The sequence below is a fragment of the Barbus barbus genome, assembly GCF_936440315.1.
Source record: "Barbus barbus genome assembly, chromosome: 7".
Classification (NCBI taxonomy): Eukaryota; Metazoa; Chordata; class Actinopteri; order Cypriniformes; family Cyprinidae; genus Barbus; species Barbus barbus.
In genome coordinates, this window is record NC_136735.1 from 20,902,862 (window position 1) to 20,927,420 (window position 24,559).

Consider the following 24,559-nt stretch of genomic DNA (forward strand, 5'->3'; position numbering starts at 1 on the left):
ACTCTCAAAAATATGATCTGGTCGAGCTCAGGCACTTAGTTGTTTACACATTGAGAATAAAATTAACATTATGGAAGTTAGTGGTATACATTGTCCAATGAGGGATTGACAACTAGCCTGCCATAGATAGATAGATAGATAGATAGATAGATAGATCATTTGATCTATCTATCTATCTGTCGGTCATATTCATGACAAAAATTTATTTAAATAAAAGATGAAAACAATGAAGACGAAAGAAAACTAATATGATTTCAATTATGTCCAATTAATAATATTTAATGTAATATTTATGCAATCTATTAAGACATAAATGACAGGGACATGTATGAGTAACATCACAACACGTAAAGTTACTTCCTTTAGCCAACATTGTAATGACTGTCCCAGACTTCTCGGACTCGTTCAATTCATGGCTTTGAAAAGGCACATAGAAACAGAACATTTTTTGCTTTAAAATATAAAATAGGATTTATTTCATATTGATTTACAAATTTACATCAGAAATGCAGCATTTAAGTAGTAATTTGCACAGGGAAAAGGTAGATAATGGACATACCCAAGACAAGCACATCACAGAGAAATGAACAATGAGAAGAAAATGAGTGTGAATGCTCGGAGGCCTCTTATAGTCTATAAAGATTATTATATAGACATAAGCCACCCATCCACACATTGAACTCTACATGTATATTACACGTCACGCATAAAAATGGTGCTTGTTCAAACATGATTTATAGTAGGACGTCACACAATTTGGCTACAGTTTACTCATTCTGAATGTTTAAATTTTTTTCCAATTAATATTCACTTCATGACAAAAATGACAAACAGACTCTTGAAATATAAAAACAACACCTGTTGTTGTTACTAAATATCATTAAGGCTGTATTCAAGGTAGGAGTGTGCGGCCTTTTAAACCTATTGGGGAAAATTAAATGGTTGTCAGTAGAACATTGTAATTTCTGACAGAGGTTATGGTTTGTGAATGAACTAGACATCTAAATGTGTATAAGAAACAAAGATAGAGAGAAAGCAGGGTTACAGTACATGTAATACTAAATTAAGTAAAATTAGTTTTTCTTTTAATTATCTTTTACAATACGGAAATAAGGTGACCGCTCATTTCCAAACTGAAGCACATGGATTTTTTTTAACTAACACACAATAAGGCCAGTTTTGATATTTGCAAGCCCATGGGAAGCATTTGGTCAGTCGTACACACTATCTAGGCACAAAACAGAGGTGTTATTTTCAAAGGACCGAAGGTGCTTAAAAAACAAACTTCCTACTGTTTTCATGTGTGATGCTACAGTTAAACTGGTAAACGGTTTGACTGCACCTGAACTAAATGAGAACTTCCTAATGTAGGCCATTAGTGACGAGCTCTCTCATAGCATGACTACAACTTAGCTCACCACTGCTAACCGATGAGCCTAAATTAACATTTAGATGCATTTTTTTTTTCATTGAACAATGTCACAGGTGACTAACTGGTGAGGGTTGTGTGCTGCAATGACGGACCAAGATGGCCACTGGAGGAAACCTCAGTGACCCCAGCCTGAATCAGCATTCCCAAGCTATGGGTTGATGTTGATAATCTCATTTAGACCAAGACCTCATTTATCATCGAGGGCGCTTGCGAGTTACAAAAACGAGGACCCTGCGGATGGCGATCAGCCGATCCTTAAGAGCGTTCATAGCGAGGATGGTCAGCTGGGCTTTGTTTTCCAGCGGCAGTACAGCCAACAGCCACCAACACCACGCAGGACCATTGGGATTATCCTGAGAGAGAAAAAAAAAAAAAAAAAAAAGACCACAATCAAACATTAGCACTGAATATATTAGATTAGCCTGCCATTTAAAAAATGGCAACATTAACCTGCCTATAGAGGCAAACTACAAGAATTTTAAAATAAAAATGAAATACTGGTATGATATGCAACAGACAGTTTAGAGGTAATATTACAATGAACAATGATTTAGAACAAATGTGAGAATGATTTGATCCAAACATTCACCTGTGGGTCAGAGTCTTTGACAGGCAGCTGCCCAAAGTGGCTGATGATTTGGTTCTTCATATCATCTTTAAGGGAGGTGAACCAGCCCAAAGCCTGATCATACACAGAGTCATGCAACTTCAGGAGCTCTGTCAACTCCTCTCCTTCAACCTGAATACACATGCACATTATATGGTCAGTGTGGAAGACTGGTGATTGTTATTTTCTCTCTCTCTCTCTCTCTCTCTCTCTCTCTCTCTCACACACACACAATATACCATTTTTGTATTTGGACTTTTGTGCACATAGACTGCAAAAATATCTCTATACCTTTTTATCCTCCAAATATTCAATCTTGGCTGTGTGGTATCCATCTCTCTGGCCGTGACTGAGCACTCTGAAACGAGCAATGCCTATGGTGTCCACCACAGAGCGTCCATCAGGAAAAAACTTGACATCCCTCACCTCCAGCATACAGCCGTGGTCTGCAAACCTGTTAATCACACACCTCAGATATTTATCTCCATGTCAAGATGTTATGCACTTCATTAACACTTCTTTCTGATTAGGGCCCAAAGCTGTGAAAGCATGTGCACTAAACCAATACACGTATAGGACTCATCAAGATGAACAACTTTTGCACTGCATGTCATATGCTCTGCTCAACAGAAGTCGGCTACTCTGAACCTTTACATACTCCTCCTAGAGAATTAATGCGATTGCCACCAAACTCAGTCAGCACAATGCCAAAACACTGAGGATGCTAAAATGCGAATGGATTTATGATACTGAATGGTTTGGCTGAGGCAAGGTAGTAAACTTTCGCCAAAAAAGGAAATAAAAAGCATGTTGTAATTTTTCGTACATATGTAGTTCGTTAACCTGATGTAGTTCAAATTTGAGCGGTGTTTGATGGAGGAATTGGATGTGACTTATTGTGAGTAAAAATCATAATGCTGCCAACTAGCAACAGGAAGTGTCATTTACAAGGTTTAAAGAATTCAAAGGATTTCCACATGAAAGACTTCAATTTAACGAAGTATATTGAGGCCTTTATGCACTTAGTTGAAGCACATTTGGCAGTGATTATATGTATTCTAGAACACAGGAATTTAGAGAAATGTGGGTATAATCCATGAATAACTTTATGAGAATGTCCAGGGATTTACATTAAGCAGGTATTAAAATTATTAATTCACTTGGAGTAAAAAATAAAATAAAATACTTGTCATTAAAATTATTATTATTTTTTAAAATCCTATCATTTGCCTTATAGGATTGTAATGATACACAAAAGCAAAAGGTACATACCTCAGCTTTGAAGTTGTATTTCAGTATGGAAAAATTTTATTTATTTGAATTTTGTGATAAAATGGACAAAATTTGAAAAATGAGGCTATTGCGGTGTTCAAAACCACCCCCTATTCCCTCATTATACCCTATACCCTTCCCTACATTAGTGCACTAGTATAGCGTAGTTGAAGGAATGAATGAAAATGATTGAGTGAATTCAGGCTCCAAGTGCACCAAAACGGCTGTCGCGTTTGCATAGTTTGTGCTTGCTGTTTAATAATCATTTGTAACTTAGCAAAATGGCTAAGCTCCAAACTAGCATGTATAAACCTCACTTAAATTATGTTATATATATATATATATATATATATATATATATATATATATATATATATATATATATATATATATATATATATATATATATATATAAATAAATTAATTAATTGATATAATGCTGTACCCACATTGAACCAGTGGTATGGAAAACAGATGAATGTTTGATTCAGCTGAGGGTGCCATCTTTTGGCGAGATGCAGGAATAAATTTGGCATAACCCTTTAAGTCATTGGTCTCAAACTCACTTCCTGGAGGGCCACTGCTCTGCACAGTTTTGGTCCAACCCTAATCAAACAGACCTGATCCAGCTAATCAAGGTCTTCAGGATCACTAGAAACTTCTGAGCAGGTGTGTTTTGGAGCTAAACTCTGCAGACATGTGGCCCTCTAGGAATTGAGTTTGAGACCACTGCTTTAAGTGCATTGTGGGTATTCTCTAGCCTGTGAGTGTACGTACGTTGTTACTGTGGTGCATTATGTGATTGAATGAGTACACTCAATAACTTCCACTATGGTTTCAGACACCACAATCAAAAAAATGGCTATCCCCTCAAATAGTACCCTATTTAGGAGTATGGGGGCGATTTCGGACACAGCCTATGATTCTTATCGATAATAACAATACACAGAGCCTATTGTAATTATTGGTGGTAAGACTGGTTAATAGGCTACAATGCTGTATTCCTTGTGTACATATGCGTACTGAACCACAAAGCACATATGAATACGTGTGCCGCTATATCCCTAATGCTTCCAAAAACTTAAACAGAAAATGTTGCATGGGATAATTTTATGAGAATCTTGAATTTTTTAAAGCTTGAAGATGGTGATCATTTACTGAAGTGCGAGCAAGTAATTTGGGTGAGTAAAAACTATCCCTTTAATCCGCTAATAACCAAGAGAGTGATTGATTCACTTCTGTGGATGTACACTTTAATGTCCAACTATGAAATGCAAAAACTAAAATTTTAATCACTTGTAATCAAGCTCTTGCAAGTATTTTTGTGCTATAAGCGTGACCTTGCTACTGTATGAGAGTGGTGTCTGCAAGGATCTACCACAGACACTGTAAAATTAGGAAGCATTACAGCCACATCTTCAAGCAATTGAACACATGGGAAATGCTAACATATAATATCTAATATATAATAATAATTAATAATTGCAGCTGCATGGAGCATTTATCAAGCCAAGCACACAAACTATTAAAATGATTAATTTTAATAGTTTAATAATTAATAGAGTAATTAATGACAGAATTTTAATTTTGGGGTGACCTAACCCTTAACTTTGTAGACTATTTCATGCAAATAGTTGAAAAATATTAATTATCAATTGTGTGTGTCAATAAGGCTGAGTGATATAGCTAAAAATGTATCACAATATAATGTTCCATATTCAGTATCAGTAATTATTGAATATTTTTAAAACCTTTTTTAAACTAAGCTATAGGGGGAAAAAAAGGTTTAAACTGGGTAAAATAAAAGTGATTAAATTTAAGACAAACAAATAATTTTAACAACAAATAGTTTTAACAGTCAAAAAAAAACATTTTATATGCAGATTAGTTTTAATAATAATATAGTTTTAATAATAATATTTTAATACAATAATATGGAGCAAATTGTGTGCCAATGTTCATCAAACAAAATCTCAACTGTGTTGAGAGTTGCTGAAATCGCGTTTGGTCTCATACTGTATCGCGTATCTTGTCAGTGTCTGCACTAGTGTTGTTTTAATTTGAGTTTTAGTCTAGTCTTTGTGTGAAGCTGTCATTTTAGTTTTTATTAGTTTTAGTCACGTTCATACTCTTTTTAGTCTAGTTTTAGTCGACGAAAACTGATGACATTTTAGTCTAATTTTCGTCAATGAAAATTGTATTTTAGTCTCTTTTTAGTAATATAATTCTATTTAACCCAGTCAATATAGTAGAAGTACCTAGTAGTATAGACGAAACCAAAATTTTCTTTTAGCCAAACCCATTTCAAACAAGGTTATCTTATATTATTATTGTTACCTTATAGACTCAAGAATACATCCATTCCAGACACGGAAGATGCTCTGATTTGAATTTACAACAATTATTTTACCAACCAAACATGTTAGAAGTACACACACATCTCCCAAAGACGAACCCCGGCAGGCCGGCCATCGGTCCCTTTCTCTGTGTCAGACTTAACTTTGTTGTCGTCTTCTAAATAATGCCGCGAGTGAGGCTTGAGGAAGTGACGTCGCCTGCGTCTGCGCAGTGCGACACCGGAAACAGAAATACTGCAAAATAATTATAATAACGCGACTAAACGAGACGAAATAACGTTATAACATTTAGTTTCGTCTCGTTTTAGTCAACGAAAATGAAGAGAAATTTTAGCATAGTTTTTATTTTGTAAACCATATTTAGTCTCGTTTTTATTCGTCAACAATATTGCATTATACATTTAGTTATCGTCATCGTCACATGACCAGCATTTACGTTGCATCTCGTTTTCGTCACGTGATAAAGGTTCGTTGACGACGATATTTTGTCAATTTTCGTTGACGAAAGCAACACTAGTCTGCACTTGCTTGGCCATTTTTAGTGATCAATAGGAAAGTGGGTTAAGCTGAATTCTAGCAGTGATTTGTTAGATAGGCATAAAAAAGGTTATTATAGCGCGGCAGCGGTCGCGGCAGCCCTCACCCTTTTAGTGTGAAGACCAAAGAGTGTAAAGACCATCGACTCTACCGTGCGACTCCACCGGGCTGGGACACCGGCAAAGGATTCAAGTATCGCTTTTTATTTTTATTTTATTTTCATTTATATGTTTAATATTGAAATGTTGTTGTATGCATTTGTCAATTTTATTTAATTTCTGTATTTTCTTAAATGGGTGTGTATAGAGTATTTACAGAGTGTTAACTTTTAGTTTTAGTTACTTTTTCTTATTTGTAAGTCGCTTTGGAGAAAAGCGTCTGCTAAATGACTAAAAGTAAAAGTAAGTAAAGTAAATGCAATTGAGGAACTTTTCAGGGAATACAGCAGAACAACATGAGAGGGGAACAGGTGAGTTTCTGTCTTACTATATCTATATTTAACCATTTAGATGTTTTCACAAAGCGAAACTACAATCTCAGTGAAATTCACAATAAGTGCTGTAAAATTGTTAATATGATTAATTAGTTCAAAAATCTGTAGTGACATGACTAAACATTTAACTAGGCAGTCTTCCCCTATAAAACCAATCCATTCTCCTTACCTCTTATCCTTTGAAATGAAATTTAAAAAAATGAAAGCTTAGACAATTTAATTTAGTATCAGATATAGTAATATCACCCAAGAGGTCATTAATTAATACAAATTTGAAAACAAATCACATTTACAACATTTTTTAAATGTTGTAACACTGTGCAATCATTTGTGTCTAAAGTAATTATGTATTTTTTTACCTAAGCAAAATTATGAATCTCTCTCTTCTGGTGTAACTTTAACTTTTGTTTGTATATAGTCATAACAACAACAAAACAATGTGCTTTAAAAGTTAAAATGTTGCTCGGCTATATATAAAAAGCTTCATATTTTTAGATGGATTTTTCCAAACAGGCTATTGTTAGACTAAATTCAGAGTAAAATATTGATTGAATTATGAAATATCTCCTTACAGGCCACTTTTAGTTTTAAATGTTGTACAAGGCGTGTATATAAACTATGCTATATATAAACATAAATATGATAATAAACTATGATATCCTATCCCTTATGAAAATTAAAGTTGGTTTTACTATAGTAAAAGTGTGGTAAAAATGAAAATTCAAAACGCTTTCATTTTTGGTACACAGTTGTCGCCATCCACAATACATTTGCATTTTAGTATTACAATATATTGTGACATGATATATTGTTATACGCCTGCGTTGTTTTGAATGTTGAACAATTGTATCAACACATGTAGCCTATATATTCTATATCCCACGATCCAACATAGTATAAGAGGCAAGGAGAATGGATTGGTTTTTATAGGAAAATACTGCCTAGTTAAGTTATGTTTAGCCATGTCACTACTGATTTTTGAACTAATCAATCATGTTAACAACTTTACAGCACTTGTTGTGAATTTCACTTACACTCTAGTAGGGTCGTTTTGTGAAAACTTCTAATATTATTACTTGAATTTATTATGGGAAAGCCCCTTGAGATGCTTCATCTCATGTTCAAGGGGGACCCAATAGCGCATACATAAACCAATACAAGATACAACACATGTACAAAAAAAAAAAAAAAAAGTTCAGATTGCATTTAAAAACATATGAGACGCAATGGAATGGAATAAAACCCCACAAATTCTCAAGAAATGTTTTCTAAAAGTTGAACCTCTTTTAATTTTACATGGCTTTGTATGCATCTCGTGCGAGATGTGAGTGCAACAGTCACAGTTGTCCATCTTGCAGAACTTGCATTCTGTGTGAATGGTTTTGGTTTTAACCTAATCAAGATCTTCTCTGCATTAATCAAAACAGAACAGATTTCCCTTAAGAAAATCGATGTAGACCCACACTTTAAATTGATTCAAGGCCTCTTACCCTTTTAGTTCATCAGCAATGCACATGCCAAACTGTTTGGTTCCCGTTTCCATAGATCTGCGAATCATAAGCCTGTATCGAGGCTCAAAAACATGCAGAGGGCAGGGAATAGTAGGAAATGCCATAGTGCAAACAAAGATGGGCACTTCTTGGTTCAAGCTGAAACAAGAAAATAAAACATTTTTGATATGTACACATGAACAAGATACAATAATAATGTCACATTGACAGCATAACGACCAGAAAAGAGTTAGGAAAACCATTAAATCCATAGCCAACTTACTTTGACAATTCTTTCATCTCTTCTTCATGTACTTTTCGCCTTTCTGCTAGCTCATCACAAAAGAAGCGCTGCAATAATTTTTCTATTAGAAGAGTTTTGTTGTACGCTCTAGTGGCCAGATACTGCAGAAAAGAAAGATATATGCACTTTAGATGGGAAAGCATCTCCTCGATGCCTAACATAGAATGAAACTGTTTAGCTAGTTTTGTCATAAACTACTAAATGTCAAATGATACATTTATGCATATATTTCTTTGAGGAGAGGAGAATATGTTATCCATAGAGGTCAGGGCCGTAGAGTAACATTATTACATGTTAAAACAACATTATTCGCAGGTGTGTGATAAATTGAATATCTATGAATATGAATATCTACATTTCTAAATGAGAATCAGCATCTTTTAAAAAAAAATCCACTCAAAGTTCCAGGACAAATGTCAGTTCACCATGGCTGAACAAGCTTGCCCCAAATAACAACAGACACAAAATTACATGGTTTTAAACCTGTAATGGATAAAAGATGTCCCTTAAAAATAATAATCTATAGCAAGTATATAAATCTATAACAACCACATCCACAATTATCACGGCCAAAGCACCAACAGCTTATGCAGACAACACAGTCATACATGGCAGCTGTATTTTTTCCTAATATAATATGAACCTCTGGGGGTCTTTTTATGAAAGTGTTATTTGATGTAAAGAGACAAATAATATTGTATCTTTTTAATTGGACAGCAATATATTCAGGCAGGTCTAGAAAACTAGACAAATGTGTTTTCAATTTAATTTTAAAGATGACATATTATGCTACTTTTTATATGTAATAAAAGTCTCAGGTGTACCCAAAATGTGTCTGAAGCTTCAGCTCAAAATACCCCACATATCATTTATTATATTATTTTCAAAAAATGCCTATTTTGAGTGGAAGCAAAAACGTGCGGTTTTCATGCATGCCTCTTTAAATGCAAATAAACTGCTGCTCCCTCCCCCTTTTCCAGAATAGGTCTGTGGTGTTATAGCTCAAACCTCAGATACTGTGCTAAAAACATCTGTTTGGTTTTGATTTTCATGTCTGCCATGCTGAAATCATGCATTTTAAACCATATTAGTTTAAACTTCCGATATATGTTTCGGAGCACACACATCCAAAGCATGCACACAGAAAGCGGCTGTCACATAGCATGTGAGTACTAAACTAAGTTCTCGTTCATGTCTTATTGCACTTGTCAAATACACACAAGTTTACGTTAAAAACACGGGTTACAAAAACAGTTAGTTATGTCTGTGAAGGTAAACAGCTGGGAAAGAAAATCGTTTATATCTGTGTGGCAGCAGTGTAATATACAGTAATTAAATCAATAAATCCACTGCTCTCTTCTACCCCTAAGGCTGGGACTCTAAATAGTGTTCTGTGCTCGTCCGTGCAGCCAAAGACAGAACGGTTAGCATGCTTTGCTCGAACTTTCGCCATGGCATTAGAACTGGTATATCGTTGTCGCATTCAAAAAATACAATGGCGGCACCATGGGTGGAAACTTGCAGATTAAGGGGCAGTAATATTATAATATTTATTTAATAACTTCCTGGGCTGTACTTTCACATTTCACAGACTTCTTTGAAAAGGAGATATTTTAATGTCCCATGGTCCAACAAATTATTTGATAAATTGATTGATATTTGGCCCTTATATCTGTGTGTAGACTATATTGCAAGTGTATTGATATTTACCTCAGAGAGGTTCTCCTTGCACAGGGGACAGTTAGGGTTGTGGTCCAAACAGCGCTCCAAACACTTGAGGCAGAATGTGTGTCCACAGGGTGTGGTGACAGGCTCATAAAACAGTCTGGAATAATACATTAGTGAGGAGGATTTAGATATCTACAGAGTTAAAGGATTAGTTCACTCCAGAATCAAAATTTCCTGACAATTTACTTACCCCCATGTCATCCAAGATGGTCATGGATTTCGTTTTTCAGTCAAAAAGAAACTAAGTTTTTTCTTCAATGGCGACCAAGGGGTTGAAGGTCCAAATTGCAGTTTGGCACATCTTAGAGCTAGTGTAAGACGAGCATTAGTGGTTAAAAAAAAATATATAAATTTGTATTTTATTTTTAGAACATGACAGATTGTGTTGCTAGATAAGAGCCCTTTGAAGCTGCATTGAAAATGCTATTTTGACCTTCAACCCATTGGCACCCGTTGAAGTATGTAGAAAAATCCTGTAATGTTTTCCTCAAAAAAATCCTGTAATATTTTCCTCAAAAACCTTAAATTTCTTTTTGACTGAAGAAAGACAGACACAAACATTCTGAATGACATGGGGGTGAGTAAATTATCAGGACATTTTAATTCTGTAGTGAACTACTCTTTTAAGTGTTATTTCCAAACAGAGAATTTATCATCACCTCATGCAGAGAGAACATTCAAAGTCTGCACTGTCCAAAAGCTGTGACTGAACTTGCCTCCCCCCAGAAAAAGTAGGGAGAGTTTTACATGAAGATGCCTTATCTGGGAATGAAGCAAGTAGACAGAAACAGAGAGAAAGCGAGAGAGAAAGAGTGAGTGAGTGAGTGATTTTACATTTTGCTTCTGTAAATCTAATCCCATATTTTATTTTTTATTACTAGTTTATATACTTGCATACATTAGTAATTCATTTTGCACTACATGCTTAATACTTTTATATTACAATTATTATTATTCTTTTTCTTTCTGTTAATACGTATGTGTAGTTTTTGTAAGCAGCCCAGCTGCAATTGCTTTGGCAATACAAATAGTATAGTTTTTGTCATGCCAATAAAGCACACTTGAATTGAATTGAGTGATAGTATTTGTACAACCAGCCATAGATCTTAGTCAGATATTAATTATTCCTTCACAATATATGTTGTATTTATTTAGAAAAAAAAATTAAATAAAATACATCATGTTTTTAAACCACATACCTTCTTTAAGCTGTTTGCTGGGTGGCTCAAAGGCCTTAGCATCTTCTGTCCATTTCCTTTTTAGGACCGGTTGAACAAAAAGTGAACAGAGGCCAACAGAGTTTAAGTTTTCAGATCTTTGTAAAATAGAAGAGTTCCCATCTTTGAACTTGCTGCAACTGAGTGTTGATTCCTAACACACACAAACAAAACAAAACAGTTTTAGATTTGATGGTGCTATGATCTATGCTATGAATCTAAAATTGGTTTGCAAAATTAAATTCTGAAATATTCAGTGTGACAATCTCTCCACTGCAGCAAATCTGTGCAGTTGTTTAAATCAGTTGCATCCGAGCACAGTAACCTTGGAGCAGCCTGCTTTGGCTCCATCTCTAGGAAGAGAGGAGTGAAGAGAGCTGAGGAGGGATGAAGGTTTGATACGAGAAGAGGGTCCAGCAGGAAGGGGCTGCATGGACGTGGCCAGACCATCATTTGCAAAGACCGAAGAGAACATGTGACTCAGGATCTGTAGACACACAGAAAAAGTTATACAAAAGTAATAATGACAACTTCATAAAGCCAAAAAACTTTAAAATTTAAACTTTAAAATTAACATCAAAATTAGAAGACCAACCATAGCACAACAGATCTACCACACAAAGGCTGACATTCGCAAATAAACAAATTTTAATGTACCTTTTGGGCCTCCAGTTTTACAGCGATCCAGTCAGATTTCAGAGCCAAACAGTAGAAATACTCTTGTAGAGCCTCCTCATTGCGACCAGCGCTCCTAAACGCGGTAGCCTTAATGTAGTGAGCCTGGAAAGAGAAAAAAAAGACTAGACAGGTAAAAATGTCCTAATTTGTTTTCACACAATGGCTATTTAAAATATAGCTGCAAGCAACGATGACGACCCAAGTACCACCACCCCATAGCTTCAAGATAAACAAAGTGCAGTGGGTAGTCTTTGGCTATGTTTGTTTTACTTCTTTAGAATTTACTATGTGAACATACAAAGAAATATCGGACACGATTGGTGAAGACAAAATTGGTCCTAAAAAGAGTCATACTTGTACTCTTAAGGGGAAAATTTCTTAAGGCTATTTTTGGGAAAGAGTGGGGAGGTAGCTATCTACTAATCAGCCATGATGCAGAATAAAAGTACATTGCAATGAATGTGTTAAAGTCAAAAAAAAAAAAAAAAAAGGTGCAAAATACACACATCAACTGGTATAACCATAACAGAGCATGGATCAGGACTTTTATAAATAAAATTAATTCAGCCACAATGCAGTAACACAATAGATACCAATTGAGGGGTTAAAATCTAAAACATTTAGAGTGTAAAACAGACTCATAGACAGACAGAGTGAGCTCAAATGCTGAGTTTGAGAATGTACTCGCACTAGCCCAACTGAATGGTGCCAGAGCGCATTTACCCCCCAAAGTCCTGTTTGTTTAGTTTGATCATGCCATTACCTGAATATTGAACCATATACCCAGGCCCACTTGAAGAGGTGGACTCAGCACAGTTCAGTTCATGATATTAAAATTGCATTTACATTTAGTATTTATTTTATTAAATATGAAAAATATGATTAAATATGATTTTTAAAACAGACATTGCAGAATCTCGGGAACTTTATCGTCATGAAATTATATACTGGGATATAATTTGGTCAATTTTTTGTGCTATCTGGGTCACGGTATCGGAGAGGACCATGCGTGGTCATTGAAAGCACGTACAGTACATCGTATTAGAGCACTACACGCGGTTTAATATATGGGGGTAAATATAGAAACAGGATACAGAAATATAACAAGTTATAATCTCCAGATACAGGCAGGCCCGGTTCATTAATCAAATCACTGAGGGTGCTTCTGAAACCAGTGAGGGTGCTCTAGCCTTAATATACTTTGACATTTTTGCCCTGTTCATTGAAATGGGCATCCGCATAGCCTAAATGCCGCATTTATATGCGGATGTCACCCCCCGAAACTTTGCAACAGTCATCGGTCCAAAAGCATCATGACAGACAAAACTTATTAAAATTCTGAATGGATTAGCCAAGAGAGTGCGCTCCCTATAATTATTATAAAGCTGTCATTCATTTGTTTATTGCAATCTCACAAAAATCCGTTATAATCAATGAAGCTCTACACTGCACAATGAATCTCTTATTTACATCATGTTACACATTGTTTGTTATAATGAGAGACTCCCAACCATGCAGCACTGAACAAAACTGTGGTTTGGAGTTGGTTCTAACTTAAAACCATGGCCTCTCAGGAAATCAACAGAAAATGTCAGTTATCCTATTTCTAGCTTTAACCAAAGTCCCTTGTCTTTACTTTAATTGACCTTCTCTTGCTTTCATTTCGTTCCCTCTAGCACTCCCGTAGAACTTGCCCAGGATACAGCTATTTGAAAAGAAATGGGCTAATGAGTATTTCATACATTTTTAGGCGTGAAAAATTAAGATCATAAAAATATCAAGGCTAAAGGTTTTCATAAAGCAGTTATGGTAGCCACGTCACTACCGCGAGAGGGTACTAGGGTCTGTAACTTAGAATTTATATACATTAAATACGCTTTATATATTTGTTTTTACGATTATTAAAGAAATAGGAATTTTGAATAATGAAAATTAGTTTGTGCCTGCTTATTCTATTCATCAGTGTTTGAACCATTAAAGAATAAAACGCATTTTCCGTATTTCATTTTTGGGTTAAAAAACGAAAAATGAATGGACGCAAAAGTACACAGACCAAACTGTGTTTTTTTTTTTTTTTTTTTAAAGAAAACAAGCAGTTAGTAAATGAATAGAGTGCAAATCTAAAGGGGGCAAGAATTAGAATAGAGAGTGCTAGAGTTAGAGGGTCAAATAAAGATAGATAAAAAAAAAGGGTCAAAAAAAGATGGCAAAGAAAAATTAACATCCGTTTATGGTATTGAAAAAAAATGAAGCTGAAGGGTGGAGAATATCACCTCCGCATGCATCTCTTTTTTCCTCTTTAACAGTCTCAATTTGAGCCACAAACAAACTCACACGCAGTGAAGGAAAAAAAAAAAAAAAAAGTCAGACAACAGTGAGGTTGATGCAGGTTTCCTATTAACTTTAAGAATCTCAATATCGACACTTAATCCCAAGATCAATCTTTACCTCTGTGAAATTGGCACCCCATAAAATGAAATTAAATCACCAAAACTATGCCATATGTACGTGCTACATTTGTGCCGATTTGTCTCACAAAAACTAACATTCGTGCTGATGTATGTGTATGAAATCAAGTGAAACATTTCGAAATGTGTCATTTCATTGTCTAAATGTCTCGCAGCATCAGGATGTTTGTTTAATGTTTTATAACATATTAAACCACAAGATATAAAAGTAGTACGAGTGTTAACGCTATGGCTGTAATTAGAGTCTAGGAACGTTTAGCACAAAGGTGTGTTACTGTTCCAAGTCTCAGTGTTCAGAGCAGTATGTTCAATCATGTGTCCTTGACCTTCACTGTGCATATTTTTATTATACTGTGTTGTAAGAATACTAAATATTCATGGCCATTGTCACTCCCTCGCATACATCTTTCTAACACAAATCTTACAAAAGTTAAATCAATATATTTTCTGTGAACAGGATGATTTTCACATTTTGTAGCAAAAACTCTAGTCTACTACATCCAGTTCTCAAAACTCTTGTGAACAAAATATTCTGTATGCGTTTTATGGCCTTGTTTCAGTGACTTAATTTTTGTTTTTCACAAACCATGTATAAATGTTTTCTCAAAACACAAACATTCATGCTGCTCACATCGTTTTCTCAAAAACACATACATTCATGCTGCTCACATATTATATTATTATTATTGTTGCCCAGTTTGTCCTGAATACAGTGTTATCAGACTTTAGCCATTAATGTTTTTAAGATCCTGAAAAAAAACACAAATAATTTGTGAGTGCTGTTTTATGTACAGCGTTACCAGGGAAACCTCAGGGGAAATGCTCAGAAATACCATGAAATGCTCAGAAAGCAGAGCAGGCACACACTTTTTTATTAATAGATAGAATAACTGTAAGCTCCATGTAGATCATCTATTATACAGCAACTTTTCATGTTGTGTTCTGTTTTGGCCATTGGCTCAGTAGTATCAAGATTAGTCAGGTATCATCTTGAAGTCAAAATTTTGGCATCATAACACTAGTGTAAAGAGCATCATGGTTTGGCAAAATACATAGGGCTTCCATTAAAACAATAAGTGACTTCAGCACAAAGAAATATATTGTTTTTCATTTACATTTGCAGTCTGCCTGCTTACCAACCCCAAGATATGATGTTATCATTACACCCTAAATGGTGGGAAAGGGTCTTAAAGGGATTTTAAAGCCATGGTTTGTGTATGTGTGTCTCCTCACAGATTCCTACCTTTGGCCACTGGGGACGGAGTCGGCACATGGTATCCCCATCCTTGATGACTTGGCCAAAATTCTTCATTTCCATAAGCAGCTCTGCCCGCCGAGCCAGGAGCCGACATATACAGGGCTCTGTGGAGAGGAGAAGGGGTTTTAAAAAGAAATAGATAGAACAGGAATTTAACTAGGTAATTTTGAGGAGGTTGTAAGCTAGATAGTTGTGGCTAAAACATTAATACACTAATGTATTATTGTATTACATATAAAATGGATTAAAGACCATTCCAAGGCATAAACAATAACAAAAGGAACTATAAGGTCCATTCATAATTAATGAAGCGCATGACTTATCTTAATTCATTACAATGAGTAATCTAAAGGTAAAATAAGAGGTTCCTGTTCCTGTCTGCTGTACTGCTGAGTATTTTGCGTTTGTAGCTCAGTGTAGCTTTGTTTTTCTGTTGAACTGCTAAAGTATAATTTAATTCTTACCATATTTCTGATTTTACCTACCAAACTAGTTTGACCTTTAATCTTTCATTCTAAACTGCTAGCGCTGTGCGTTAGCAGCGTGTAAGCAGTCTGTTAGCTTGTTAATCATATCTATTTTCGCATTTTCTACTGCTTTTTTTCCTCTGTCACGTTCTGTTTCTTTTCTCTCTCGCTCTGTTTTTTTTACGAGTCCAAACAACTGTGGGGAATTATTCTACAATCATGGTGAGTAATGGTTTCTCCTTGCATTGTCACCTGCACTGCTTACCACATTTTCAGTGTATCAGTCTCCGTCAGCACCGAGGGATTCACATGTGATACATGTGAAATAGTTAGGCTGACAGAGAAGATCTCAGAACTAGAGACACACATCCAAACATTAATTGAGGACAGTAAGAATGTGAGGGCCCTAGATTGGATGCGACTAGCTTAGCGAATCATGTACATTGTTTGGTTCCGGTTGTAGAGCCCACACAGCGGGGCGACTGGGTAAAGGTAAGGCGGTATAGTCGCAGGAAAAAACACTGCTCTTCTGTTCAAAACATTAAACAGGTTCTCCCCACTCAGTGATGCATTCACTGAGAAACCTGATTGGCGATTATAATGTATAGAATGTGAAATAGAGACACCAGCCACCATAATCCAATGTTTACTGGGAGCCAGAGCGCCTGATATCTTGGCAAATTTAAAAGTGCTGGCTAATGCTAAACGTTAATTCAGTAAGATTGTTATTCACGTCGGCACTAATGATGTTCGACTTCGCCAGTCGGAGATCACTAAAAATAACTTTAGAGGTGTGTGAACTTGCAAGTACGATGTCAGACACTGTAATATGCTCTGGTCCCCTTCCTGCTAACCGTGGTGATGAGATAAATAGCAGACACTCAATGGCTGGATGTCTAAGTGGTGCCCGCAGAATAACATTGGTTTCATAGACAATTGGACGAGTTTTTGGCGGAAGACTCCCTCTGGGGGTGGTGCCGCTCTTCTCTCTAGGAATATGGCACATAGTCTTAGAGTTCGTACTTGACTAAATGGGGCCCAGCTCAGGAAGCAGACTGACTAGACTTCCGTCTGCTAGCCGCTTCATGTCACAGTTAATTTTCAGCACATAGAGACTCTTTCACCTAGATATCACACTATAGAGACTATGTCTGTTCCCCAAACTAGCAAATACAAAAAATTAATTTAATTAATGTTCAACAAATAAAACAAATGTAATACAGATAAACAAATGATAAAGCTTGGCTTAATGAATATTAGATCCCTTTCCATGAAAGCGGTTTCTGTAAAGGGGGAGGTGTTTCTAGATTTTATAACAATATCTTTAGTATTTCTCAGAGGTCAGGTTTCAAGTATAATTAGTTTGAATTAATGGTGCTTCATATGATGTTATCCATATAAACAAGCGTTAATGAGAAATCCCTTGTGACATTTATACTGGCTACTATATACAGGCCACTAGGGCTGTCGCGATGAAGGAATTTCCCTTGCGGTAATTTTGAGTGGCTCAATAGCACGGTATGACCACACACACACACCCACACAATGCAGTTTAGACAACTATTGACTTTAATGGAATGGAGTGAGATTGCGAACTGAGATGAGTGACTGCTTTTTAGTGAATGATGTGAACAGTAGGGCTGCAACAACTAATCGATAAAATCGATTATTATCGATTATGAAAATCATCGACAACGATTCTCATTATCGATTAATCGGGTCTGCCCACAGTGCACGTCCAACTTCAGCTGGTTAGTCAAATTACGGCACTGAATAATGCATTTCTATGGACAAAATGCATCTAAAAAATAGTGGAGGAAACAGAATGAGATTCTGCCGGAGAAGCACGTGATCCAAGCTGCCCAAAACATGATAATTCTTTATTTTAAGCTTTAAGTTAATGCATAAGAGTAATGGCTTGCCCTGTCAGGCGCTTTGACAGATGCGTGTGCGTCCTCAGCGCAAAAACGTTCAGTTTACGGTCATATCCTTATCTATAAATGCCACAAATTCACGCGAGCATTTCCATTTTTGCATAAAGGTCCGTCCTGACAGTCTGTGTTAAGTTTAAAATACCGAATGAGCGCCGGCGCGGCGGGCGCGCGCACGCGTGTCAGACGGACAGAACACAGTAGAGAGGGAGACAATTAATAGGCTTTTCAGCGCAAACATATCCATTGTGCTGAATTATCTGTTGTTGAAAGTTAATTTAAGGTTTAAAATAAATTAAAATATTTTATGAGAGTAGGAACTTTAAAGGGATAACAGCGTGTTGAATATAAACATGAGACGCTCCATAACGGCCTTTTACAGGATAAAGAAATGACGAGGTGACTGTGATCAAAGTAGTTCCTGCAGAACATTACTCTTACCTGTTGGTTAACACTGAGTTTGTGTTTTTATTCGTCTTTATTATTATCTTTATTATTTTAATTTTTAATAGAGGTTTAAACTATATTCAATTTTTACAATGCTTAACAAATTTATGTAAGTTTTTTAACAATGTGTTTATGTAAGGTTTGTGCCACTGCTGCTCTAAAGTAACAGTATTGGTGATAACCAAAATCATTTTTCGGCTTTCTGTACTGGTTAGTACTCCAATATGTGTAAGCTCTTTAGTAACAGTAGTAGGCTATTTTTAATGCTATAATATCATTATTGCTGTTATCTATGAAAGAAAACCAGAGCACTTATTTTTTCTTGTATTTTTTATTTGAGTATTTTTTTCCGCGATACCCAATTGCAGTCAAAAAGTACATAAACAATACCAGCAAGAATGCAAGCTGTTATGAGGACATTTTTATTATTATGTCCAATAAATGACAATAACATTTTTAAATTTAAAAAAATTGACACATTTCTAAAATATGTTTTCTCTTTATTATGATAAGTGGTCTAATAAATTAAGCACTGTATGTTTTCATAGCATTCAGTTGTCACGTTTGTTTGAAGGACATTGGGCAGAATGTGGAATAGTGTTTTTTTTGGTCAATATTTTTTTAATCCGATTAATCGAAAGAATAATCGGCCAACTAATCGATTATCAAAATAATCGTTAGTTGCAGCCCTAGTGAACAGTTTTATTAGACTCCAGCGCAGTGAAGACTGATACGCCGCTCAGCCGTTCATATTCGCCAGTCACTACGTTTGCATGCGCATCTACATCATTAAGGGTGTTTTCACACCTAGTTCGTTTGAGCCCTGCATACACACTCGGAGCGGTTCAGCTATTATGGTATTCCCTTAAAAAAAATGAGGTTCAATATCTTGGGATAATGAGAACCAAAGACCAGAAAAGAAGATGCTTACTAAGTTTTAATCCTATTATTGAAAAAACTAAAAAGAAATTAAATAATTGGCTTATAAGAGTCCTCTCTTTAAGAGGCAGAGTTTTAATTACAAAGGCAGAGGGTATTTCTAGACTCATTTATGCAGCAATGGCTTTACATCTTGATAAAAAGCTATGTAAAGAAATTGACAAAAAACTAATTGACTTTATTTGGAAAAATACATTAAAAAAATACATTACATAAAGACAATGAATGAAAATGGTGGCCTAAATGTTTGACTTGGCAACATTAAATAATACATGTAAGGTTAACTGGCTTAAACAAATTGTTAGAAATCCTAATTCCATTTGGCGTTTTATTCCCTCCCATATTCTCTCAAAATTTGGTGGTATACATTTTTTTCTTAGCTGTAATTTTAATATTGATAAAATACCAGTGAAACTAGCAGAATTTCTCCGTCGGGCCTTTTTACCATGGTCTTTGATCCACAAGCACAATTTTTCACCTCATAGGTACTATATATGGAACAATAAGGATATGTTATATAAACAAATCGCTTTTTCTGAAGCACTGGTTTGATAATGGCATCATATTGGTGGATCAGTTATTTAATATAAATTGTTCTCTTTTTACTTATGGTGAATTATTTGCACATTATGAGATTACTGTAAAACCAGGGGACTATGCCAACATTTTTGGGGCCATTTCTCCTGTAGTTTGTTTGTTATTTAAACATCAGACAAATTAACATCCAACAGTGGTCTCTGCCTAATATAATAAGTTCTTATATAGGTAACATTTGTTTTTCTCTTAAGTCACACAACAGTTCCGTAAGAGCTTTATTTTTATAACGAAATATTGTATTTTTGCCTTATGTTTATTCATATTGGAATCACCTGACAGACAATATTATTTGGAAAAAGGTTTGGTTAATACCTAATCAATATTTAATTACAAACAAGGTAAAGGACGTATACATTTTAAAATATACACAGGATTTACCCAGCCAAAGGCGATGATCTTGTATCAACGCTAGCCAGAGATATTGTCAAAAACATCAATTATTGGCAATATTAAGTGAAGTGAAGTGACATACTGCCAAGTATGGTGACCCATACTCGGAATTCGTGCTCTGCATTTAACCCATCCACAGTGCACACACACACACACACCGTGAACACACACCCGGAGCAGTGGGCAGCCATTTATGCTGCGGCGCCCGGGGAGCAGTTGGGGGTTCGGTGCCTTGCTCAAGGGCACCTCAGTCGTGGTATTGATGGTGGAGAGAGCGCTGGACATTCACTCCCCCCCAACTACAATCCCTGCCGGCCCGAGACTCGAACCCGAGACTCGAACCCGCAACCTTTGGATTACGAGTCCGACTCTCTAACCATTAGGCCACGACTTCCCCGCTAAAATAATAGCGATTTAAAGAGTATAAGAAATCTAATTGGCATGTAAAATGTGTTATTGTATTAATATATATTTCTTCATCTATGGTCATCTATTATTCACATTTTAATACAATATTATGTTAAAATATAAGATACAATATGCATACACAAGTAAATATCAATGAATGCTAGAAAAATGCTAGAAATGGTTTTAGCCATTTTCAAAAAATAAATCTAAAAGACATCTTTTTCCCCACCATCTGAACAATTAATACTAGCACTTACCTATTCTATTTATTTATATTTATTTAAAAAAAAAATCATTGCTATGTGAACTGTGCTAGACTAACTGAGACTTGTCACAGCACTTTATTTTGTTGCTCTTTCGTTGGTTTGTTTACTTCTACATTGTAAGTCGCTTTGGATAAAAGCGTCTGCTAAATGACTAAATGTAAAAAAATGTAAATTTAAGTTTTGCAAATACTTCAAAATAAAAAAAGGCAACTGTATTCATCAAAATATTTTATTATATAATATATCCACGTTATCTAAATGCAAATATAGCATATACTGCCTATTATCTAAAAATAAACATTAACTATAACGCGTTTCATAATATACAACTACTGGTCAGATTTCCGAGAGGTAAACTAATGCGTTATAATGTCAAAAAATGCTGTAATTTCCGCAACTTTCTGGCGACTGTGCTTAAGAAGCACTGAAATGAATGGGCTTCAATGCTGAAACTATCGGTTGTTTGGAACTATTGGCTGCTCCATGACATACTTTACTTCCGCATTCCTAAGTTCCTATGGAAGCCTATGGGAGTGTCGCAACTGTTTCTCAACGGCTCTGGTGCTGACCATGGTGCTGATGCGCCATCAGTGATAACAGCCAATCACATACTTTTCTGGTGCTGCATGAACGGGATTGGCTAGCGTCTGCGCTAGAGTATTTGCATAAGGCGATCTGATTGGCTGACGCCTGCGTTGGCGCTTGAAAAGTTTTCAACTTCTGCCGCATGCAATGCCAGTGAGGCAACGCTTGACGTCACTCCATTCAAAGTAAACGAGAGGCGTTGACGCCGACGCCCCGTGTGAATGTGAATATTTTTATTTATTATTGTTAATGTTCTCTTATGTTCAACAACTTAAAGCTTTAAAATTATTCACTTTAAGGGGTCTAAAATAAAGAAAAGAGACCATTTTTTGTTACTCCAGCACTTTATTATACTGAATGTCCTGTGGGTTTTTTTTTGTTTTTTTGTACTTAAGTGCAATACAGTTTGGTTGAAAAAATGAGAATCGTGTAAGAGAATCATGATCTCAATTCCCATGGAGAAAAATCGTGATTCACATTTTAGCAAGAATCGTGCAGCCCTAAACTCAATGGGAGGGTTAATTAAATGATTGATGGTTGTTTAGGTCTAACCAATTGCACATTGCTATAAACTTGGGATTTTACATTTACATTATCTTAAACTCATTCTTTCCTCACTTTCTCTCTTCCTGCAACTTGTGTGAATGTGTGAGTTGGATTAGTTTATATTCAACATCTTATTTATATTGAAAAGAGAAGTATCTTGTGTTTTGTGCTTAAAAGTTAGTCTTAAACTGCCAATTTCGTTACTGTACTGTAAAGCAAGAAGACGCGTCACACGCCAACTGTTGTGTGAACAAGCTCAGGACAGTTGGACCGTGCGGCTGATCAGAGGTAAAAAATTATATAAATACTGTTCAGTTTCTTGCACAGACCGATCATTTCATGTCTTTAGACCTCAATGTATCATCACGAGCCACAGGGTATAATTTAGTTTTGTCTGTGTATGTTTTCTCCCAAAGCCGTGAGTACCATTGACTGACATTATATGACTAACAGGCTGCAACGGTTTGAGTTAAAAATCTTTGTTTGTGTTCTACTGAAGAAACAAAGTCACTTAAGTCTTGGATGCCTTGGGGGTAAGCAGATAAACATCAAATTTTCATTTTTGGGTGAACTATCCCTTTAAATAAGGCTGTTACCGCACATTCATTCAGCCATTTTAAACACTGGAATAAGCAGTAGGGGCTCGGAATAAGAGCACCAACGCACACAAACAATACAAATTAGCCATGGTTTTACTACAAATAAAACCAAAAATTGCAATTGAAGTTAAACCATTTAACCACAAATTAACTCAGGTTTTACTACACTGACCATAGTTTAACTATGGTAGGCTATTTGTAGAATGTGTTGTCATACAAATGGTAAAAACGGAAAAAACATGGCACTTTTACTATAGTAAAACCATGGTTAATTTTCGTAAGGATGTTTATCAGTGAAATTCATTTAAAACTGTACATTCAACAGGTATGAAATATGATCAGTAAAAGAAAAACACTTTTCATGAGAACACAAGCGTTGATGTGGCAGGTTAGTGGGGAAATACATTTATTATTCAGAATGCACATCTGGAAGGGAAATATATTTATACATTTCAGCAGGTTGAAGATAATTCATGTTAACGCAGAGAATATGATTGTTATTTTTTTTAAAGAAATGCCAGCCCTAAAATGCAGTAATAATCTGCGTTCTCATGAAAAACTGTATGTAGTTGCGCTGAACACTAACCGTAAACTCCCGAGCCATAACAAGTAGAATGCGGAAGTAGTTGTGCAAGTAGTCCATTTGGGACCACCTGTGCTACCAAGTAAAAAAAAGTTAATTTCGAGCCCTGCATGCTTATGTGATAATATACCAAGGTTACACATCACACCTTTAGGAGCAAACTAAGCCAGACACAGAATTATGATGATATTTCATGTTTTAACAAAGATGTTTTTTTGTTAATTTAGCACCACACCCACTACCATAGTCATATTCATGGCAAGAAACAAGTAAAAATTGGAAACACAATCTCCTTATAAACAACAAAAAACATTTTAAAAAAGTTTTTAAAGTTTACATTCAAAGATACTGGACTCTGATATACAGTGCATAAAGCAGGATCTTTACCCATTTACAGAAAACTTGAACCCTTTAACTTGATTTCATATAAAGTGTTTTTGTGCTATACTAATTCAATTTGTATTTTTAACAGCAAGAAACAGAGACCGAGTCCCATCAGTTAACTGAAGAACATAGAGACTAAGTTCCATCAGTTCAAATTTCTCATGTCAGCCGGGTATTAAGGAGGAAGTTTAGCAGTGAGAAAATCATTGAGAGAAATATTTCTCAGCATTATCAGGTTTTGACTGTGTTTCTGATGTCATAGACTGTGACAGACTGTGTGCCTGCACTGGACAAGCAGGCAACATATGTGTTTACTGTCTAACTGCCTAAGCAGCATATTGTGAGATAAGAAAACATGTAGCCCACAAAACGCCTACATACAGTGAGAGACCAGAAGATATTTCGGTCAACACTCTAATTCATAAATATAGCAGTGATGCTCACTATAAGACTAGGGTTGTAGCGATATACCGGAATGATGGTTTATCACGGTTTGAACGTGCACAGTTATCATACCGTAAACATTTGCATATCTACAGTTTTAAAAAAAATGTAATGAAAAAATCTCACATATGC

At 35.6% G+C, this 24,559-nt stretch overlaps 1 protein-coding gene across 1 annotated transcript in view; it reads right to left on the bottom strand.

The window, feature by feature from the left end:
- Positions 1-264: 264 nt before the first annotated feature.
- The window catches only part of LOC306872824 (LON peptidase N-terminal domain and RING finger protein 2-like), a 30,075-nt gene continuing 5,780 nt past the window's right edge, over positions 265-24,559 (bottom strand). The window contains exons 2-12 of the mRNA XM_079421684.1: positions 15,827-15,945; positions 12,095-12,217; positions 11,763-11,924; positions 11,420-11,591; positions 10,880-10,982; positions 10,203-10,317; positions 8,472-8,593; positions 8,189-8,347; positions 2,331-2,493; positions 2,022-2,171; positions 265-1,785 (exon numbers count right to left, since the gene is read on the bottom strand). Of these exons, the coding sequence (XP_079277810.1) occupies positions 1,627-1,785; positions 2,022-2,171; positions 2,331-2,493; positions 8,189-8,347; positions 8,472-8,593; positions 10,203-10,317; positions 10,880-10,982; positions 11,420-11,591; positions 11,763-11,924; positions 12,095-12,217; positions 15,827-15,945 (1,547 nt within the window). The 3' untranslated portion in view covers positions 265-1,626. The remainder of the gene's footprint in view (positions 1,786-2,021; positions 2,172-2,330; positions 2,494-8,188; positions 8,348-8,471; positions 8,594-10,202; positions 10,318-10,879; positions 10,983-11,419; positions 11,592-11,762; positions 11,925-12,094; positions 12,218-15,826; positions 15,946-24,559) is intronic.